Below are 18479 nucleotides of genomic sequence, written 5' to 3'. Positions count from 1 at the left end.
CAAGGCTATGGTTTTTCCAGTGGTCATGTATGGATGTGAGAGTTGGACTGTGAAGAAGGCTGAGCACCGAAGAATTGATGCTTTGGAACTGTGGTGTTGGAGAAGACTCTTGAGAGTCCCTGGACTGCAAGGAGATCCAACCAGTCCATTCTGAAGGAGATCAGCCCTGGGATTTCTCTGGAAGGATTTATGCTAAAGCTGAAACTCCAATACTTTGGCCACCTCATGCCAAGTGTTGACTCATTGGAAAAGACTCTGATGCTGGGAGGGATTGGGGGTAAGAGGAGAAGGGGACAACAGAGGATGAGATGGCTGGATGGCATCACCAACTTGATGCACATGAGTTTGGGTGAACTCTGGGAGTTGGTGATGGACAGGGAGGCCTGGCGTGCTGCGATTCATGGGGTCGCAAGGATTTGGACACGACTGAGCGACTGATCTGATCTGATCTGATCAGAGTAATACTGTTTGTATTCATAATAGACAAAAAAATGGAAAAAGTCTAATTGTCTATCATTAGGAAAATGAATTGATCTACTTTGTATAATAATTAAAACAATTATTTACAATGCATAATACAATAAGAAACTTTCACTGGGGTATATGTATGTACAGTTTAAGTATATCCAAAAATAATTATGTCATATTAAGATACATCTATATCAAATAAAAGAATAAAAACCATAGCATACGGATAATAAATAACACCAGGATAATAGTGAGGACAGGAGGTGAAGAGGGAGGAAAAGAGATGGCAGTTAATTACATATGACCTTAGCTATATGTGTAAACTTTTTACTCATTTCAATAAAAAACCTAAATTTTTACAAAATGTCAGTCTTCATGATATTTAAGTGAAGGGTAAATGAGAATCTATTATATAGGTTTCTGTACCTTTTCCTTTGAAATATCAGGTAGTTAAAAGTTAATTAAGTGAATTACCTTAAGATTTAATTATTTATTCATGGATAATCATGAACAAAGAGAAGGCAACGGCACCCCACTCCAGTACTCTTGCCTGGAAAATCCCACGGACGGAGGAGCCTGGTGGGCTGCAGTCCATGGGGTCTCTAAGAGTCAGACACGACTGAGCGACTTCGCTTTCACTTTTCACTTTCATGCATTGGAGAAGGAAATGGCAACCCACTCCAGTGTTCTTGCCTGGAGAATCCCAGGGACGGGGGAGCCTGATGGGCTGCCCTCTACGGGGTCGCACAGAGTCGGACACGACTGAAGCGACTTAGCAGCAGCAGCAGCAGCAGCAGCTTCCTTTTAGTGCTTTGGCAACTGCTCCACCCACTTACGGAGAAGCCAATGGCACCCTACTCCAGTCCTCTTGCCTGGAAAATCCTATGGACAGAGGAGCCTGGTAGGCTGCAGTCCATGGGGTCGCTAAGAGTCGGACATGATTGAGTGACTTCACTTTCACTTTTTACTTTCATGCATTGGAGAAGGAAATGGCAACCCACCCCAGTGTTCTTGCCTGGAGAATCCCAGGACAGGGGAGCCTGGTAGGAGGCCGTCTATGGGGTCACACAGAGTCAGACACGACTGAAGCAACTTAGCAGCAGCAGCAGCAATCATGAATAATCAAGTAACTCTTTACAAAGACACTACTATAACTTACGAAAAATCCACTTAAGTTTCAAACATTTTGTTATTTGGACTTCTTAGTGTATTACACAAAAAACAAGTACTACAGAAAAGCACAAAATGGAAAATGAAAGAATACAGCACAAAGCAGATAGCCCACAGAAGGGTTACTCCTGCCACGCTAAGGCCCCCCATGAAGGCATGGTTTATGGAGCTACCTGAAGCAGAACTACCCAACTCAATGAGCACCAGAGGGTGGCCAAGGAAATGTGGGAGTCGAATTTTTGTTTAAATCAGTAATTTAGGGAAGCTATGAGATAAAGGAAAATGAACACCTTTTATCTTGTAGATACCTTACTCTTTTCAATATCTTAAAAAATAAGTAATTATATTTATTCTTCAATTCTGTTTTTCCTTCCAAACAGAATCAATAATTTCACAGAGTACCTTAAAAAATCTTAATTTAATAACCAAATACTTTAGTAAATAAGATATGCAGTGATAAAGCAAAATAAAATAGAAAATAACGTTTGTAATTAGAAGACAGTATTGGTTTCTGGCTTTCATTCAGTTCAGTTCAGTTGCTCAGTCATGTCCGACTCTTTGCGATCCCATGGACTGCAGCACGCCAGGCGTCCCTATCCATCTCAAACTCCCAGAGCTCGCTCAAACTCATGTCCATCGAGTTGGTGATGCCATCCAACCATCTCATCCTCTGTCGTCCCCTTGCCCTCCCGCCTTCAATCTTTCCCAACATCAGAGTCTTTTCTAATGAGTTAGGTTCTTCGCATCAGGTGGCCAAAGTATTGGAGCTTCAGCATCAGCATCAGTCCTTCCAGTGAATATTCAGGACTGATTTCCGTTAAGATGGACTGGTTTGACTCCTCGAAGTCCAAGGGACTCTCAAGAGTCTTCTCCAACACCACAGTTCAAAAGCATCAATTCTTCAGTGCTCAGCTTTCCTTATTGTCCAACTCTCACATCCATACATGACTACTGGAAAAACCACAGCTTTGACTATATGGACCTTTGTCAGTAAAGTAATGTCTCTGCTTTTTAATATGCTGTCTAGGTTTGTCAGTATGAAGAGACTTTCATTAACAAGTTACAATCTCATCTTCTCATCTGTAAGAATGAGTAATAAAAATCCTGGCCTTACACAAATTTTGTGAAATTTAACTAAATAAGAAAAAAATAATGTGAAAGTCCTTCAAAATTATAAACACTGTAACAATTTTTGTAAATCACTGTTTCTTAAAACTAAGCCACATGAAGAAAAAAATTGCAACACACTCTAGAGTATCTGAAACAGAAAAAATGAACAAAAGGAAATTAAAGTTATTTTGCCTTAGACTTAATGTAAAAGTCAAATGTGAAACTTACTGGAAGAGTTTGATAAGTAAAATAAGCATGTGTATGCATGGGGTTGCAAAGAGTCGGACATGACTGAGAGAGTGAACTGAACTGATGGCACTTACACAAATAGAAATGTTACTTTCTTTTGGATTCAAATTGCATGTAAGTTAGTGAAAAATGGATAAGCGAATCTGGTACTTCCTATTATTTTCAAGAGGAATGACATTTTTCTTCTACACTTAACTACACAGAAACTGCTGTTATTTAGAACCACATCATCATGTACATGTTCCTTGAATACATCTCTCCTTCAATACAGGATAGCAAAGCTTTTAATTTTTTTATTTCAGAGCCAACTGATACACAGAAATCAATTCTTTGTACTTAGCTTCTCCAAGCCTTTCTTTCCTCACCTGTAACATGGGAAGAAAGGCCTGGAGAAGCTAAGGATCTTGGCCAGTAACACAGAGCGACTACAGTAGCTAACATCCTGACAAATGTCTCAAAGGGAACTTCCACTCAGTGACAAGAAATAACAGTCACTGCTAAAACGGAGGAGTGCTCCCCTAGCTCTGGGCCAGCATCCTTGGACAGTAATGATCAATCAGTATCCATGGAGTCATGAGATGCAAAGAAGGAAAAAAAAAAGTTGTCTAATGTTAATTTCCAAGACTTGAATATCAGCTAATTTTCTGCAAAAACTGTCTTCTTCCTTGACAGGTACAGATATTCACATCCATCCTTTAAAAAGAATCATGGTAGAACTATTTATATAATAGTTGCAGATTGATGAAAAGTTTGACAGTTTCAAAGTGTTTTATTCCCTGAAAACATCAATCAATGGCACATTATAGTAAGAGGACTTCCCTGGTGGTCCAGTGGTAAAGAATCCACCTGCCAACGCAAGGAAAATGGGTTCGATCCCTGGTCCAGAAGATCTCACATGCTGTGGAGCAACTCAGCCTGTGTGCCACAACTACCAAGCCCAAGCCCGAGAGCCCGGTCACTCTGCAACAAGAGAAGCATCACAATAAGGACACGCACTACAGCAAAGAGAAGCCCCAACTTGCCACAACTACAGAAAGCCCGTGCACAGCAACAAAGCCCCAGCACAACCAATAATAACTATAATAAATAATTTTTTTTAAATAGCATGTTACAGTAAGAGACTCCTCAGTGAAAGCTCTGTCCAGGCAAGCTCTCAGCCAAATTCTTATACTTTTAACTCCAGGTACATTTCAAACAGAAAGGGGGACAATGAGGCTGGAGAGTACAAGCTGCATGCGAAGATACCAAGATAAAAGTCCAACTCTTTCTGACATCTACATGCTTTCCAATTTACATCCTACTGAGAGCTAGTGGTTACTCACCCAACCCCTGCACTTTATGGATGACGAAATCAAGACCCAGTGAGGACGGTGGCCTATCTGGAGATGACAGCACACTGACAGCAGAGCAGGATTTGAATTGACCTCTCCCATCATGGTTAGGCACTTTCCCACTACACCCATGCACCAAAAAGTGGTATATGATGAGAATTTTTTTTTTTTTTTTTAAGGAACAGAGAAAGTGCTAGAATAGAAAGAAATTATTTCTGGCCAGATGGGGAAGGCTTTAAGGAGGCAGTAGCATTTTGGGGGCCTTGAAGGCTGAGTAGTGCAAACAATGACGATGAGTGAGGCAGGAAAAGAAACAGGAACATTCTGTATCACAGAACAGTTTAAAAAGCGATTATCCTTGACACTCAAACTGTGAAGAGTTTTATGTTATCAATCTATAACAAAGGAGGCAAGAGTACACAATGATGATAGTCTCTTCAATAAGTGGTGCTGGAAAAACCGGATAGTTACATGTAAAAGAACTAAATTAGAACATTCTCTAATACAACAACACAAAAATGAACTCAAAAAGACCTAAATGTAAGACTGGATACTATAAAACTTTTAGAGGAGAACATAGGCAGAACACTTCCTGACATAAATTGCAGCAAGACCTTTTCTGATCCACCTCCTAGAGTAACGAAAATAAAAACAAAAATAAACAAATGGGGCCTAATGAAATTTAAAGGCTTTTGCACAGCAAAGGAAACCATCAACGAAACAAAAAGAAAACCCACAGAATGGGAGAAAATGTTTGCAAACAAAGTGACTGATAAGGGTTAATTTCCAAAATATACAAGCAGTTCATACAATTCAATAACAAAAACAAACAACACAATCAAAAAATGGACAGAAGACCTAAATAGACATTTCTCCAAAGAAGATATACAGATAGCCAACGGACACATGAAAAGATGGTCAAAACTGTGGATTATTAGAGAAATACGAATCGAAACTATGAGGTACCACCTCACACCAGTCAGAATGGCCACCATAAAAAAGTCTACAGAAAGCAAATGCTGGAGAGATTGTGGAGAAAAGGGAATCCTCCTACACTGTTGGTGGGAATGTGAACTGATACAGTCACTATGGAGAATAGTATGGAGGTTCCTTAAAAAACTAAAAATAGAACTACCATATGATCCAGCAATCCCAATCATGGCCAAATATCTAGAGAAAACCGTAATTACAAAAGATACAGGCACACCAATGTTCACTGCAGAACTATTTACGATAGCCAAGACGTGAAAGTCCATCAATGGAGGAATGGATAAAGAAGATGCAGTATATATATACAATGAAATATTACTCCACCAAAAAAAAGAACAAAATAATGCCATTTGTAGCAATGTGAATGAACTTAGAGATTGTCATACTGAGTGACATAAGTCAGACAAAGACAATATCATATGATATCATTTTTATGTGGAATCTAAAGAAATAGTACAAATGAACCTATTTACAGAAGTTGAGTCACAGATGTAGAAAACAAACTTGTGGGGGGAAGAGCAGGATAAATTGGAAGATCAGGACTGACATATACACACTTATATATAGAATAGATAACCTATTAAGAACCTAATGCATAGCACAGGGAACTCTATTCAATACTCCGAAATGACCTGTATGGGAATAGAATCTAAAAAATTGTGGATACATACGTATCTTTGACTGACTAACTTTGCTGAAGAGCAGAAACTAATACAACACTGTAAATCAACTATACTCCAATAAAAAAAAATTTTTTTAAAGAGTAAGAAAAAACATTGATTATTTTTTTAAAAAAGCAGTTATACAAAATGTCCTTCTTTAACTCACTGTTTCAGAATCAGGAAGAAAGGAGACAGAAGACAGAAGTAACAGAAAACAACACTGAAATGCCATTAATGTTTCCTTCCAATCGTTAACAATATATCTGATGATTGAAAACCACATTTATAGTGATTCTCACTGAAAATAAACTAGAGCCTGGCAGAAAAGACTTCGTACAACCAAAGCTGTAAGAAAGATCCATAAAGAGAATCTTCAAAAATGATACAAATGAACTTATTATAAAACAGAATAGACCCACAGGCACAGAAAACAAATTTATGGTTACCAAAGGGGAAGAGGTAGCGGGGATTAATAACTGTAGACAGTCAAACACACAGATATACATATATATCTATATACAGAGATAGATATAAAAAAAACTATATCACTTTGCTGTACATGTGAAACATTGAAAATCAACTATGCTGCTGCTGCTACTGCTGCTAAGTCACTTCAGTCGTGTCCAACTCTGTGCAACCCCATGGATTGCAGCCCACCAGGCTCTGCCGTCCCTGGGATTCTCCAGGCAAGAACACTGGAGTGGGTTGCCATTTCCTTCTCCAATGCATGAAAGTGAAAAGTCAAAGTGAAGTCGCTCAGTCATGTCCGACTCTTAGCGACCCCATGGACTGCAGCCTACCAGGCTCCTCCATCCATAGGATTTGCCAGGCAAGAGTACTGGAGTGGGGTGCCATTGTCTTCTCTGAAAATCAACTATACTTCAATAAAAAATAAAAAGAAATACAAAGATCACAAAGAATCAGGTAGGAAAAGAAGAAAACTCATCAGGTCAGGATATAGGCCCCTGGGAAAAGACACAGAAGAGAAAAGGGATCCTTCCTGGGGAGTGATCAGATCAAGACACATACCGGGTGTCCCAATCCTGGAGTACATACAACACCAGGAAGACAAGTCCTCTGAGCTGCTTAGAAAGCCAGTGGTACAAACAGGAAGGCCTAAAGAAACCTAGCAACATAAATAAACCCCATGCATGCACACTAAGTCACTTCAGTTGCGTCCAACTCTGTGCGACCCCATGGACAGCAGCCCACCAGGCTCCTCTGTCCACAGGATTCTCCAGGTAAGAATACTGGAGTGGGCTGCCATTTCCTTCTCCATATAAGCCCCAAGGTAACCACAAATCAAAATTCTACAATAAATAAACAAAAATTAGAGACAAAGGAACACAAGCATTAACACTAAACAAGAATCATCAAACCAAAGGTATGTAAAATAATAAAAGAACAGACAAACTACAAAAACAATCAGAAAGCAATTAACAAAATGGCAATAACAATAAGTGAATGTGCATGCCTGCTCAGTCGCATCAGTAATGTCTGACTCTCTGTGACTCTATGGACTATAGCCCACCAGGCTCCTGTGTCCAGGGGATTCTCCAGGCAAGAATATCAGAGTGAGCTGTCATACCCTCCTCCAGGGATCAAACTTGAGTCTTCTGTGTCTGCTGCATTGCAGGTGGATTCTTTACCCACTGAGCCACCTGGGAAGCCGTAGTAAGTATATACCTACCAATAATCGCTTTAAATCAAAATGAACCAAATGCTCCAGCCAAAACACATAGTGTGGCTAAGGAAATTTTTAAAGTAAGGACTCATCTATTTGCTGCCTATAGAATACTTGCTTCAGAGTTAGAGACACACATATTGAACGTGAGGGTGAGAAAGAGATATTTCATGCAAATGAAAACAAGAGAGTGGAGGTAGCAATATTTATATCAGACTACAGAATGATCTCTGTTCGTTTCCAAGGCAAACCATTCAATATCACAGTAATCCAAGTCTATGCCCCAACCAGTAATGCTGAAGAAGCTGAAGTTCAACGGTTCTATGAAGACCTACAAGACCTTTTAGAACTAACACCCAAAAAAGATGTCCTTTTCATTATAGAGGAGTGGAATGCAAAAGTAGGAAGTCAAGAAACACCTGGAGTAACAGGCAAATTTGGCCTTGGAATACGGAATGAAGCAGGGCAAAGCCTAATAGAGTTTTGCCAAGAGAACACACTGGTCATAGCAAACACCCTCTTCCAACAACACAAGAGAAGATTCTACACATGGACATCACCAGATGGTCAACACCGAAATCAGACTGATTATATTCTGTGCAGCCAAAGATGGAGAAGCTCTATACAGTCAGCAAAAACAAGACCGGGAGCTGACTGTGGCTCAGATCATGAGCTCCTTATTGCCAAATTCAGACTGACATTAAAGAAAGTAGGGAAAACCACTAGACCATTCAGGTATGACCTAAATCAAATCCATTATGATTATACAGTGGAAGTGAGAAAAAGATTTAAGGGACTAGATCTGATAGAGTGCCTGATGAACTATAGACTGAGGTTCGTGACATTGTATAGGAGACAGGGATCAAGACCATCCCCATGGAAAAGAAATGCAAAAAAGCAAAATGGCTGTCTGGGGAGGCCTTACAAATAGCTGTGAAAAGAAGAGAAGAAAAAAGCAAAGGAGAAAAGCAAAGATATAAGCATCTGAATGCAGAGTTCCAAAGAATAGCGAGAAGAGATAAGAAAGCCATCCTCAGTGATCAATGCAAAGAAATACAGGAAAACAACAGAATGGGAAAGACTAGAGATCTCTTCAAGAAAATTAGAGATACCAAGGGAACATTTCATGCAAAGATGGGCTCAATAAAGGACACAAATGGTAGGGACCTAACAGAAGCAGAAGATATTAAGAAGAGATGGCAAGAATACACAGAAGAACTGTACAAAAAAGATCTTCATAACCCAGATAATCATGATGGTGTGATCACTGACCTAGAGCCAGACATCCTGGAATGTGAAGTCAAGTGGGCCTTAGAAAGCATCACTACGAACAAAGCTAGTGGAGGTGATGGAATTCCAGTTGAGCTATTTCAAACCCTGAAAGATGATGCTGTCAAAGTGCTGCACTCAATATGCCAGCAAATTTGGAAAACTCAGCAGTGGCCACAGGACTGGAAAAGGTCAGTTTTCATTCCAATCCCAAAAAGAGGCAATGCCAAAGAATGCTCAAACTACCGCACAATTGCATTCATCTCACACGCTAGTAAAGTAATGCTCAAAATTCTCCAAGCCAGGCTTCAGCAATATGAAACTGTGAACTTCCAGATGTTCAAGCTGGTTTTAGGAAAGGCAGAGGAACCAGAGATCAAACTACCAACATCCGCTGGATCATGGAAAAAGCAAGAGAGTTCCAGAAAAACATCTATTTCTGCTTTATTGACTATGCCAAAGCCTTTGATTGTGTGGATCACAATAAACTGTGGAAAATTCTGAAAGAGATGGGAATACCAGACCACCTGACCTGCCTCTTGAGAAATTTGTATGCAGGTCAGGAAGCAACAGTTAGAACTGGACATGGAACAACAGACTGGTTCCAAATAGGAAAAGGAGTACGTCAAGGCTGTATATTGTCACCCTGCTTATTTAACTTCTATGCAGAGTACATCATGAGAAACGCTGGGCTGGAAGAAGCACAAGCTGGAATCAAGATTGCTGGGAGAAATATCAACAAGCTCAGATATGCAGATGACACCACCCTTATGGCAGAAAGTGAAGAAGAACTAAAAAGCTCTTGATGAAAGTGAAAGTGGAGAGTGAAAAAGTTGGCTTAAAGCTCAACATTCAGAAAATGAAGATCATGGCATCTGGTCCCATCACTTCATGGGAAATAGATGGGGAAACAGTGGAAACAGTGTCAGACTTTATTTTTGGGGGCTCCAAAATCACTGCAGATGGTGACTGCAGCCATGAAATTAAAAGATGCTTACTCCTTGGCAGAAAAGCTCTGACCAACCTAGATAGCATATTGGAAAGCAGAGATATTACTTTGCCAACAAAGGTCCATCTAGTCAAGGCTATGGTTTTTCCCATGGTCCTGTATGGATGTGAGAGTTGGACTGTGAAGAAAGCTGAGCGCCGAAGAACTGACGCTTTTGAACTGTGGTGTTGGAGAAGACTCTTGAGAGTCCCTTGGACTGCAAGGAGATCCAACCAGTCCATTCTAAAGGAGATCAGCCCTGGGTATTCTTTGGAAGTAATGATGCTAAAGCTGAAACTTCAGTACTTTGGCCACCTCATGTGAAGAGTTGACTCACTGGAAAAGACTCTGATGCTGGGAGGGATTGGGAGCAGGAGGAGAAGGGGACGACAGAGGATGAGATGGCTGGATGGCATCACCAACTTGATGGACGTGAGTTTGAGTGAACTCCAGGAGTTGGTGATGGACAGGGAGGCCTGGCGTGCTGCAATTCATGGGGTCGCAGAGTTGGATAGGACTGAGCGACTGAACTGAACTGAACTGAAAGAGACTCTGAAACAAGGTCTATAAAAACAAAAGACAAAGAAAGGGCATTATATAATGACAAAGGAACCAATACAAGAAGAAGCTATAACACTCATTAATATTTTTGTACCTAATACAATACAGTGGTGTTGGAGAAGACTCTTGCGAGTCCCTTGGACTGCAGTCAATCCTAAAGGAAATCAACCCTGAATATTCATTGGAAGGACTGATGCTGAAGCTGAAACTCCAATACTTTGGCTACCTGATGTGAAGAACTGACTCACTGGAAAATACCCTGATCCTGGTAAAGATTGAAGGCGGGAGGACAAGGGGATGACAGAGGATGAGATGGCTGGATGGCATTACCTACTCAATGGGTATGAGTTTGAACAAGCTCTGGGAGATGGTGGAGGACAGATAAGACTGTCCTGCTCTGGGCTGTGGGTTTCCCTTAGGTTACACAGATACACAGGGTTCCAGCACTTCCTGGGAATCTTCCTGCTTTGCATTTGACTAACTCTCCTCCTCAGAAATTTAGAAGGCACCAACTATATCTTCCCCTTTTTCCTTCCCAATGTTTATATTATTTATATTTTTTAAAAAACACAAACAAAAACCCCCACCTTTGATTTCTATCAAAAATCCATCCATTACATGAACAACAAGGATCTACTGTATAGCACATGGAACTCTGCTCAATGTTATGTGGCAGCCTGGATGGGAGGGGACTTTGGAAGAGAACTGATACATGTATATGAATGGCTGAATCCCTTTGCTGTGTCCACCTAAAACTATCAGAACACTGTTTGTTAATCAGCTACACCCCGATACAAAATAAAGAGTTTAAAAAAATCCATCCATTACAAAGTCATTTGGCTTAAAATGCAGAAAACTCCTGAGATTACAGCAGGTTATGGTGGAGTTTCCCAAGTAGTACTGAGACAGGCTGGGGTCTGGGATCTGGGATACTTTGCTATAGTGCTTACATCTGGACAAATATCTCTTTGAGTGTTATATTCTGTTAAATACAAAGAAACTATAAGGGACCATAAATAACTGCATACATATACTGCTGCTGCTAAGTCGCTTCAGTCGTGTCCGACTCTGTGCGACCCCACAGACGGCAGCCCACCAGGCTCCCCCATCCCTGGGATTCTCCAGGCAAGAACACTGGAGTGGGTTGCCATTTCCTTCTCCAATGCATGAAAGTGAAAAGTGAAAGTGAAGTCGCTCAGTCGTGTCCGACTCTTCGCGACCCCATGGACTGCAGCCTACCAGGCTCCTCCGTCCATGGGATTTTCCAGGTAAGAGTACTGGATTGGGTTGCCAGTGCCTTCTCCAACTGCCCATACAGTTGGGGCAAATTATGGACAATAACATACAAAGAGACCAAGAATCCAACTGCCACTTCTGAAGGCCAGGAGCAAAACAAGTGTACTTTGCATGCCTCCTGCATACAACACCAACAAAGGGGTGGGCAAACCACCTAAGCTCCCCCTCTGGCTTGACCCTGGACACAGCCCTACACTCACCCCATATACGGAACCAGCTCAGCTCCCTTGAGCAAGCAAGGGAAACTGCTGCTTTTTATCACTCTCCACTGCCGCTGCAGGGGCTCCAATAAAGCCATGCCTGGCCTCTTAACAATTTCTCTCGATTAAGGAGTCCAAGAACCCTGGTTGGTAGCAGTATGTCTTGGCATACTGCGTCTTGGACTGCCTCAAAGGTTACAGGTGTTCTAAAATGTTGACCCTCAAAGTGGCAGGCGGGGCTGGGGCGGTCAGAGCCCTTGGGCCAACCTCATTTTGCTCTGAGCAACCTTTTCCTCCAGGGTACCAGCACTGTAATCCTTTTCTTGCTGTGCTGTGAAGTGAAAAGGGTTGGAAAGCACTGGCTTGCCTTAGAATGCATGTTTTGGGAAACAGGTCATGACTATTTGACTTTAGAAACCCCCAGCAAGTTGATTCACCTTTCTGAGCCTTGGTTTACTCCCAAGTATGAAGAGGTAGTCACACCAAATGATCCCTAATATCCCTTCTAGTTCTTCAGTATAATTACTGTATGAATTGTGAACTCCTAATATGATAGCTTGAAAAATAACATTTTGTGAAGGAAAAAAAGCACAAATTTAAAGTAAGACTTGGTGACTGCTCAAAACTTCAAACCTTTTTTATTTAACAAATCTGATTGGATATGCCAGAGAACTGCGACTGACAGTATGATTACAGCTAAAGAGGAGAAGCAAAGCCCCTGTTCTCTTTAAGCTTGTAAGCCACTGGCAACCACAAACCCAAAAAAAGGCAATTACAATTCAGTGGGATAAATACTAAACTAGGGAGAAATATAGAGTGTTGCGGGCATATGACAGGGGGCACCCATCCCAGCTTCGGGAGGGAAGCCTTAGTCAGGATGAGACACCAAGACCACACTTAAAGAACAAGCAGGAGCTGGAGGGTGGACGGGGTGCGACGTGGGTGTGTGGGAGGTGCGTGTGGACGGTGCGGGGGAAGATGACATTCTAGGCTGAGGGAAGACCATCTGCCAAGTCCTAGAGGAGCAGTAGCTTTGGGAGCTGCACGGCTGGAATTTTCAGCATTAATTCAAATGAGGGAGTGATATGACAGGTTAGGAAAAGCCCTGTGGCTGCAGAGTGGAGAATAAACTGGAGGTGGGCAGATCCAGTGGCTGCTAAGTCTACAAATACTCAGATTATGTAAGGAGTCGGGGAAGGGAACCAAAAAAAGAGGGTTTAAAAGTGTATTCCTTTCAATTATGCTTGCAGAAGTCAAACAAGGTTTCCTAGAAGATGAAGCAGAGCGAGGTCTTAAAGGCTAAAAAGAAATATACAATAGCTCCTTAAAAAAAATTTTTTTGTATTTTTATCTTTTTGATGTTCAGATGAAACAATAACTAAAAGCTAAACATTAGGTAGGGATATATTTAAAAGATACTTGAAAAGTTCTCTTCATTTAAACCCACTTTCAATGAAATTACTCCTTTCATGTCAATGCTTGAGAAGGCTTTTTCCTCAGCCTTCTTTACATGTTTATACAATCTCCCTGAGCGACAGACCCAGAATCTAAACTCCCTGAACATGCATCATGATCTCTGTTAAATCCCTAACTCCATCTCAGCCCTCTCTCCTGGCTTTTATATCCACCTTCACATTGGGATCTCCACCAAACGTCCCCCAAGTACCCCACAGTTCCTTACTACTTGATTCTTTGCTAATACTCCTCCAGGAAACTCAATATAGCAGTTTAAAAAAATGTTATTTTGTTTACTGACCATTTGGATATCCTTTACTTTGTTTCGCCTGTTCAAGTCTGTTGCAATTTTTCTACTGGATAGTCCATTAGGTCCCTCATAGCCTTTAAAAATAGTCTATTGGTGTTAATTTAATTGGATCAATTTCTCACCAGATTAGAGATATTATATCTCTTCTTTGTGAGCCTAAATTCAAGCACAATATTGACACAAAGTAGTTGTATTAAAATCTATAAGAATAAAATATTCATAAAACAGTGCTAGCAAAAAATTTGTAAATCAATGCAAGATTGTGAAATGTGAAAAAATGAGTATTCTTCAATTATACACATACACATATATTATTTTTCAGATTATTTTCCATTATAGGTTATTACAAGATATTGACTATAGCTCCCAGTGCTATATGGCAAACCTTTGTTGAGTGTTGGGTAACCAAAAAAATGAGTATTCTTAAAACTGGTTGAGGAAAAGTGGGCAGTAACTTGGCTCGTTTAGACACTTTATAATGAGTTCATATAATACAGATCCAGAAAAGTACACTCATAATTACATGTACAAAAGACCATTTCTGAAAATTACATGACTGTCAAAAGCAATAATGCCATTTGACTTTCAGGAAATTATTTTCAGAGTATATTTTATAATTAACACTTATAAAATATTTAAAATTGAGTTTTACATAGTAAGTTCTTCTTCAACACTATCCCTATATAGAAATTTATACCCTGCAAAAAAGACTGTACTTCGCCATAGCAACAGTTCTATATCAACTCCTACTCAAGTTAGAAAAAGCATATGTAAAAGAAATGAATATTCTGGAATATTCTGAAGTGCTTGCTGGAATAAATCGCTCCATTTATTTTGTAAAAATTTAAATACAAGAGTTCAACGTTTCTTTAAAACATCCCTGTCATTAGGCTAATTTAGTTTCTCAAATTTTGCTGTTTTAAATAGTGTAATACATTACTTAAAAGAAAGGAGGGGAATGAAAAGGAAATAAAAATTCAGTGTCAAGAATAACATACTTGAGATCAAGTTGACGGGTGTTTAGGGACATAATAATAGGATATGATATTTCAAGTGATTTATAAGTAAACCAAGGAACTAAGTGGAACAGCTGTATTATTTTCTCAAGAAAAGCTATACCTTACTAGTATGGACACTGAAAAAGGAATTCTTACATTCACAGAGACTTCCTGTGAAAGACAATAAATACATGAGTGCCTGTTAACTTGGTTTGATAAATTAAGCAACTCACAAATTCTCTAAGGAGAATAAACATGTTTACAGACATCAGAGATCTAGTTATGTACTACTCCAAGTTTTTGTATGATACTGCCAGCTAAAAATTGCCACCTTCCATCTGCCTCTATAAGGACTAAGTCATGAACCGCTGCAGCCACTGTTCTCCAACACACCCTGAAAGGAGTTCAGGGTGGAGATCAGGAATCAGGCACTCTGGGCTTTGGGAAAAACTGGCAGACCAGGTCTTTGGATAGTTAGCTTATTTGCCGGAGAAGATTTTGAGCCCAATTGTTGCATCTCCTCATATCTAGAAAAGCACTAAAGTGACATCTGCTCCTTGTGACTAGCAGTAAGCATCTGCCAAAATGTGTGCTTAGCTGCACGTACCCCACTTCCCTAAAATCATACGTAACAATGGCCTTCCGCCCATGTCTCTGGAGCATGGCTATCTGAAACGCTACCTCCTGGGCTACAGTCCTCATTCTGCCCCACATAAAACTTAATGCACAGCTCTCATGCTGTGCATTTTTTTCTGTCAGCAATATCAAAAATGTATTATGAAACTAGATATAACTCAAAGTATTTCCTTTTACTTGCCCCACCCTTGTGTCAATCAAATTTAGCAGGCTCACATCTTTGTCACCCTTGCTCACGGCCCAAGATGGAATATTCTGTGATATTCCCAACTGCCTTGCCCTCCTGGGTTTCCTTTGTGTGACCCAATTTCCAACTGATTCCCTACATTTCAATTTTCTCACTGTCCTCTGAAAAATTCCCCAAGACTTCTATGTTTCTAACCTCCTTGCTTAACATTTCCTTCACACATTGACTTGAGCTGAAAGCTGGCTGTTACTCCCCTGCGGTTCTCTCATTTCAAGGATGAGCTTTTTGTATCTCAGGGTTCAAAGGTTCTCCCATATCTGTTTCTTTAGGGCCTTACCATCTCTACTTGTCTGCACCACAGGCATCTACATGTACCTCCAGCTCATCAAGTCTCCATCTTGTGGAATCTCTGACAGCTGGACCACCTTCGCATTCCACTACAAATTAAGTTGTTTGGACAATTTCAACACGCCTATGGATGCCTTTTTCTCAAAAGCTGTTCCTCAATCTACTCATCTCCAAAGGCCTCCTCCACTTCTGCTCACCTTCCATGTCCATCCTTGGGCAAAGACCTCCTCCACTTCTGCTCACCTTCCATGGCCATCCCTAGGATCTTTCTGTCACCCAGCACACTGCCTCTGGAATCTGGAAGTCATGAACCTAATTTTCCGATACAACCTCCCTCACTTAGTGACTCCTTCCATGTTAATTCTTTCATCTAATCACCAGATAATTTCACTGTGTTGACAGAGACTCCCTCCTTGATCAAATGCTAGTCAGGCTCCTCTGAGCCCACTTGGTCCCAACCTTGGCCTATAACAGCTGCAACCCTCTCAGCACAAATGATTTCATTCCCTCCCCACTAAGAGACCAGAACAAAAGCCAGCATATAGTTTCTATTTAACAGCTCAAGGCCACAATCTTGGGATGATCCCAGTCCCCATTAAAGTCCCTGCTTACAAAAGCACACAATGCCAGGAAAGAATTTGTATTTGTTCCAGCCAAAACCTAGTGAAAGATAGACATCAAACCTACCTACTTTTTGAGCAATTACTTCAGAAATCTTGTGGTTATAAATCCTTTCTCTAACTCCTTTAAGAGGTAAGTCTTCCACCACTTAAAAATGTGTGTGGAGCCTCTCTTTGAAATGCAAACATCCATGGAGATAACTCTCACTGTTCTTCTCAGTCCCCATGGAAGGGGATCAGCAACAGTTGCCAGTTATGAAACCCAGAAGGGTTTCATATTAACCAACCCCTTTTCTCAATTTTTCTATTTCCACTTCCTTGAACCCGCCCATGCCCAGCCCTCCTCCCTACTTGCTCATTCTTACTTTAAGACACCTAGTCATCTCTGAAAGGGCGGCAGAGGATGAGATGGTTAGATGGCAACACTGACTCAATGGACATGAATTTGAGCAAACTCTGGGACATAGTGGAGGACAGAGGAGCCTGGTGTGCTACAGTCCGTGGGGCGGCAAAGAGTCGGACACGAGTTAGTGACTGAACAAACAAAAACATCTCTGCACAAACTATACTCAGTTCAAGCTAGACTCTCTTTCCTATGCAACAATACTACTGAGTAAAATTACCCTTATCACCTGAATTAGTGCATGGCTCGGTTTATCATGGACAATGTAACTCGGTGTAACAAACACACAAACACAAGTTTACTTTTTTCTGCTTTCTGTTTAAAAGAGGTTTAAACACTCTTTTCTTAGCATTCTCAATTCTTTAGGAAAAACAACAACAACAAAAAAAACCTTTAAACTCCTTAATACGCCTTTAAACAAATTGGCCTCTTCCTTATTTCTAACACTTTTTTCTTTATATTCTATGCCCCAACCTTACGCAACATCTTTCAGTTCCCTGAACCCACCAGTGCTGCTTCACCCCCAGACTCTATCACCCTGACTCCTGCCCTGGAATACTCGTCTCCACTTCCCTGGTGTGCACTGACTCACTCTCTCTTCAGTCAGTATCTTGTCCCTGGGAAACCTTCCCAAACACTCTCTCTAACTCTGGGTTACGTCAGTCTGCTACATGCTCTATGACCCTGGTCTCCTGAATCCTGGCCTGACCTAGCCACGTTAGAGTAATCTATCTTCCCTGCTAGACCACAAGCTCTCTGCAGGCCGGCGTACTCCTGTCTTGCTTTCCACTGTCTGTCCTAAAACTCTGTTTCACTACCTGGTGCTAAATAGGTACTCAGTAAGTACGTGTTAGATGAATAAATACTGTAAATCATTAATGTTCTATAAGAGAACCCTAGTCCTTATGACAAAAATTCTTTTTTTTAATGATAAAAATTCTTATCACTGAAATCACCTGAAGCATCTGTGATCCTTTCACAAAACATCTGAAAACAGACCACAAGACAAAGCCTATACTATACACCAACAGGAATTTGCAAAACCATCGTGTGATTCCTCTCCATTAGCACCTGTGGGCATTTAAAAATATAAAATATTTTTGCTCTGGGTTACCAGCTAATTAAGGCTAATCTTTTAGTTGCTAAATTGTTCCCTGTATGGATAATTGGAAATAGCACTGACTCCATATTTGGTGTTGAGTATAAAACTATAGCCATGGATTAGTTGACTTAAAGCCAAAGGCAAAACTTGGGTAAATTTTTTAAAACATCGTATGGTATTTAAAAGTTCGAGATCAATGTTATCATCTTCATCCTTTTTTTGTCATGATGTGGTACTTACTGACAAATCTGTACTATTGGGAACAAACTGGTCCTGCTCTCCCAGCAGCACATCAATCACAGGGTGCCGGCCATTTTTTATTAGGATTTTCCTTTCTTCTTGTAGAGTTGGTCTGCGAGAAGAGACATATTTCAATTGACAAAGCAAGGAAAGAGACTTTTAAAAAAATCTCAAAAAGCATGAAGATTTTTATGGACAGTCT

At 40.6% G+C, this 18479-nt stretch overlaps 1 protein-coding gene across 3 annotated transcripts in view; it reads right to left on the bottom strand.

The window, feature by feature from the left end:
- The window catches only part of MSH3 (mutS homolog 3), a 182650-nt gene that overhangs the window by 44024 nt on the left and 120147 nt on the right, over nt 1-18479 (bottom strand). For all 3 annotated transcript variants that reach the window (XM_070793979.1, XM_070793980.1, XM_070793981.1), the window contains exon 19: nt 18278-18389. In XM_070793979.1, coding sequence (XP_070650080.1) covers nt 18278-18389 — 112 coding nt within the window. The remainder of the gene's footprint in view (nt 1-18277; nt 18390-18479) is intronic.

Source organism: Bos indicus, chromosome 7 (genome assembly GCF_029378745.1).
Source record: "Bos indicus isolate NIAB-ARS_2022 breed Sahiwal x Tharparkar chromosome 7, NIAB-ARS_B.indTharparkar_mat_pri_1.0, whole genome shotgun sequence".
Lineage (NCBI taxonomy): Eukaryota > Metazoa > Chordata > Mammalia > Artiodactyla > Bovidae > Bos > Bos indicus.
Note: the sequence above shows the minus strand (reverse complement) of the source record. Positions and strands in the feature narration are given on the sequence as shown.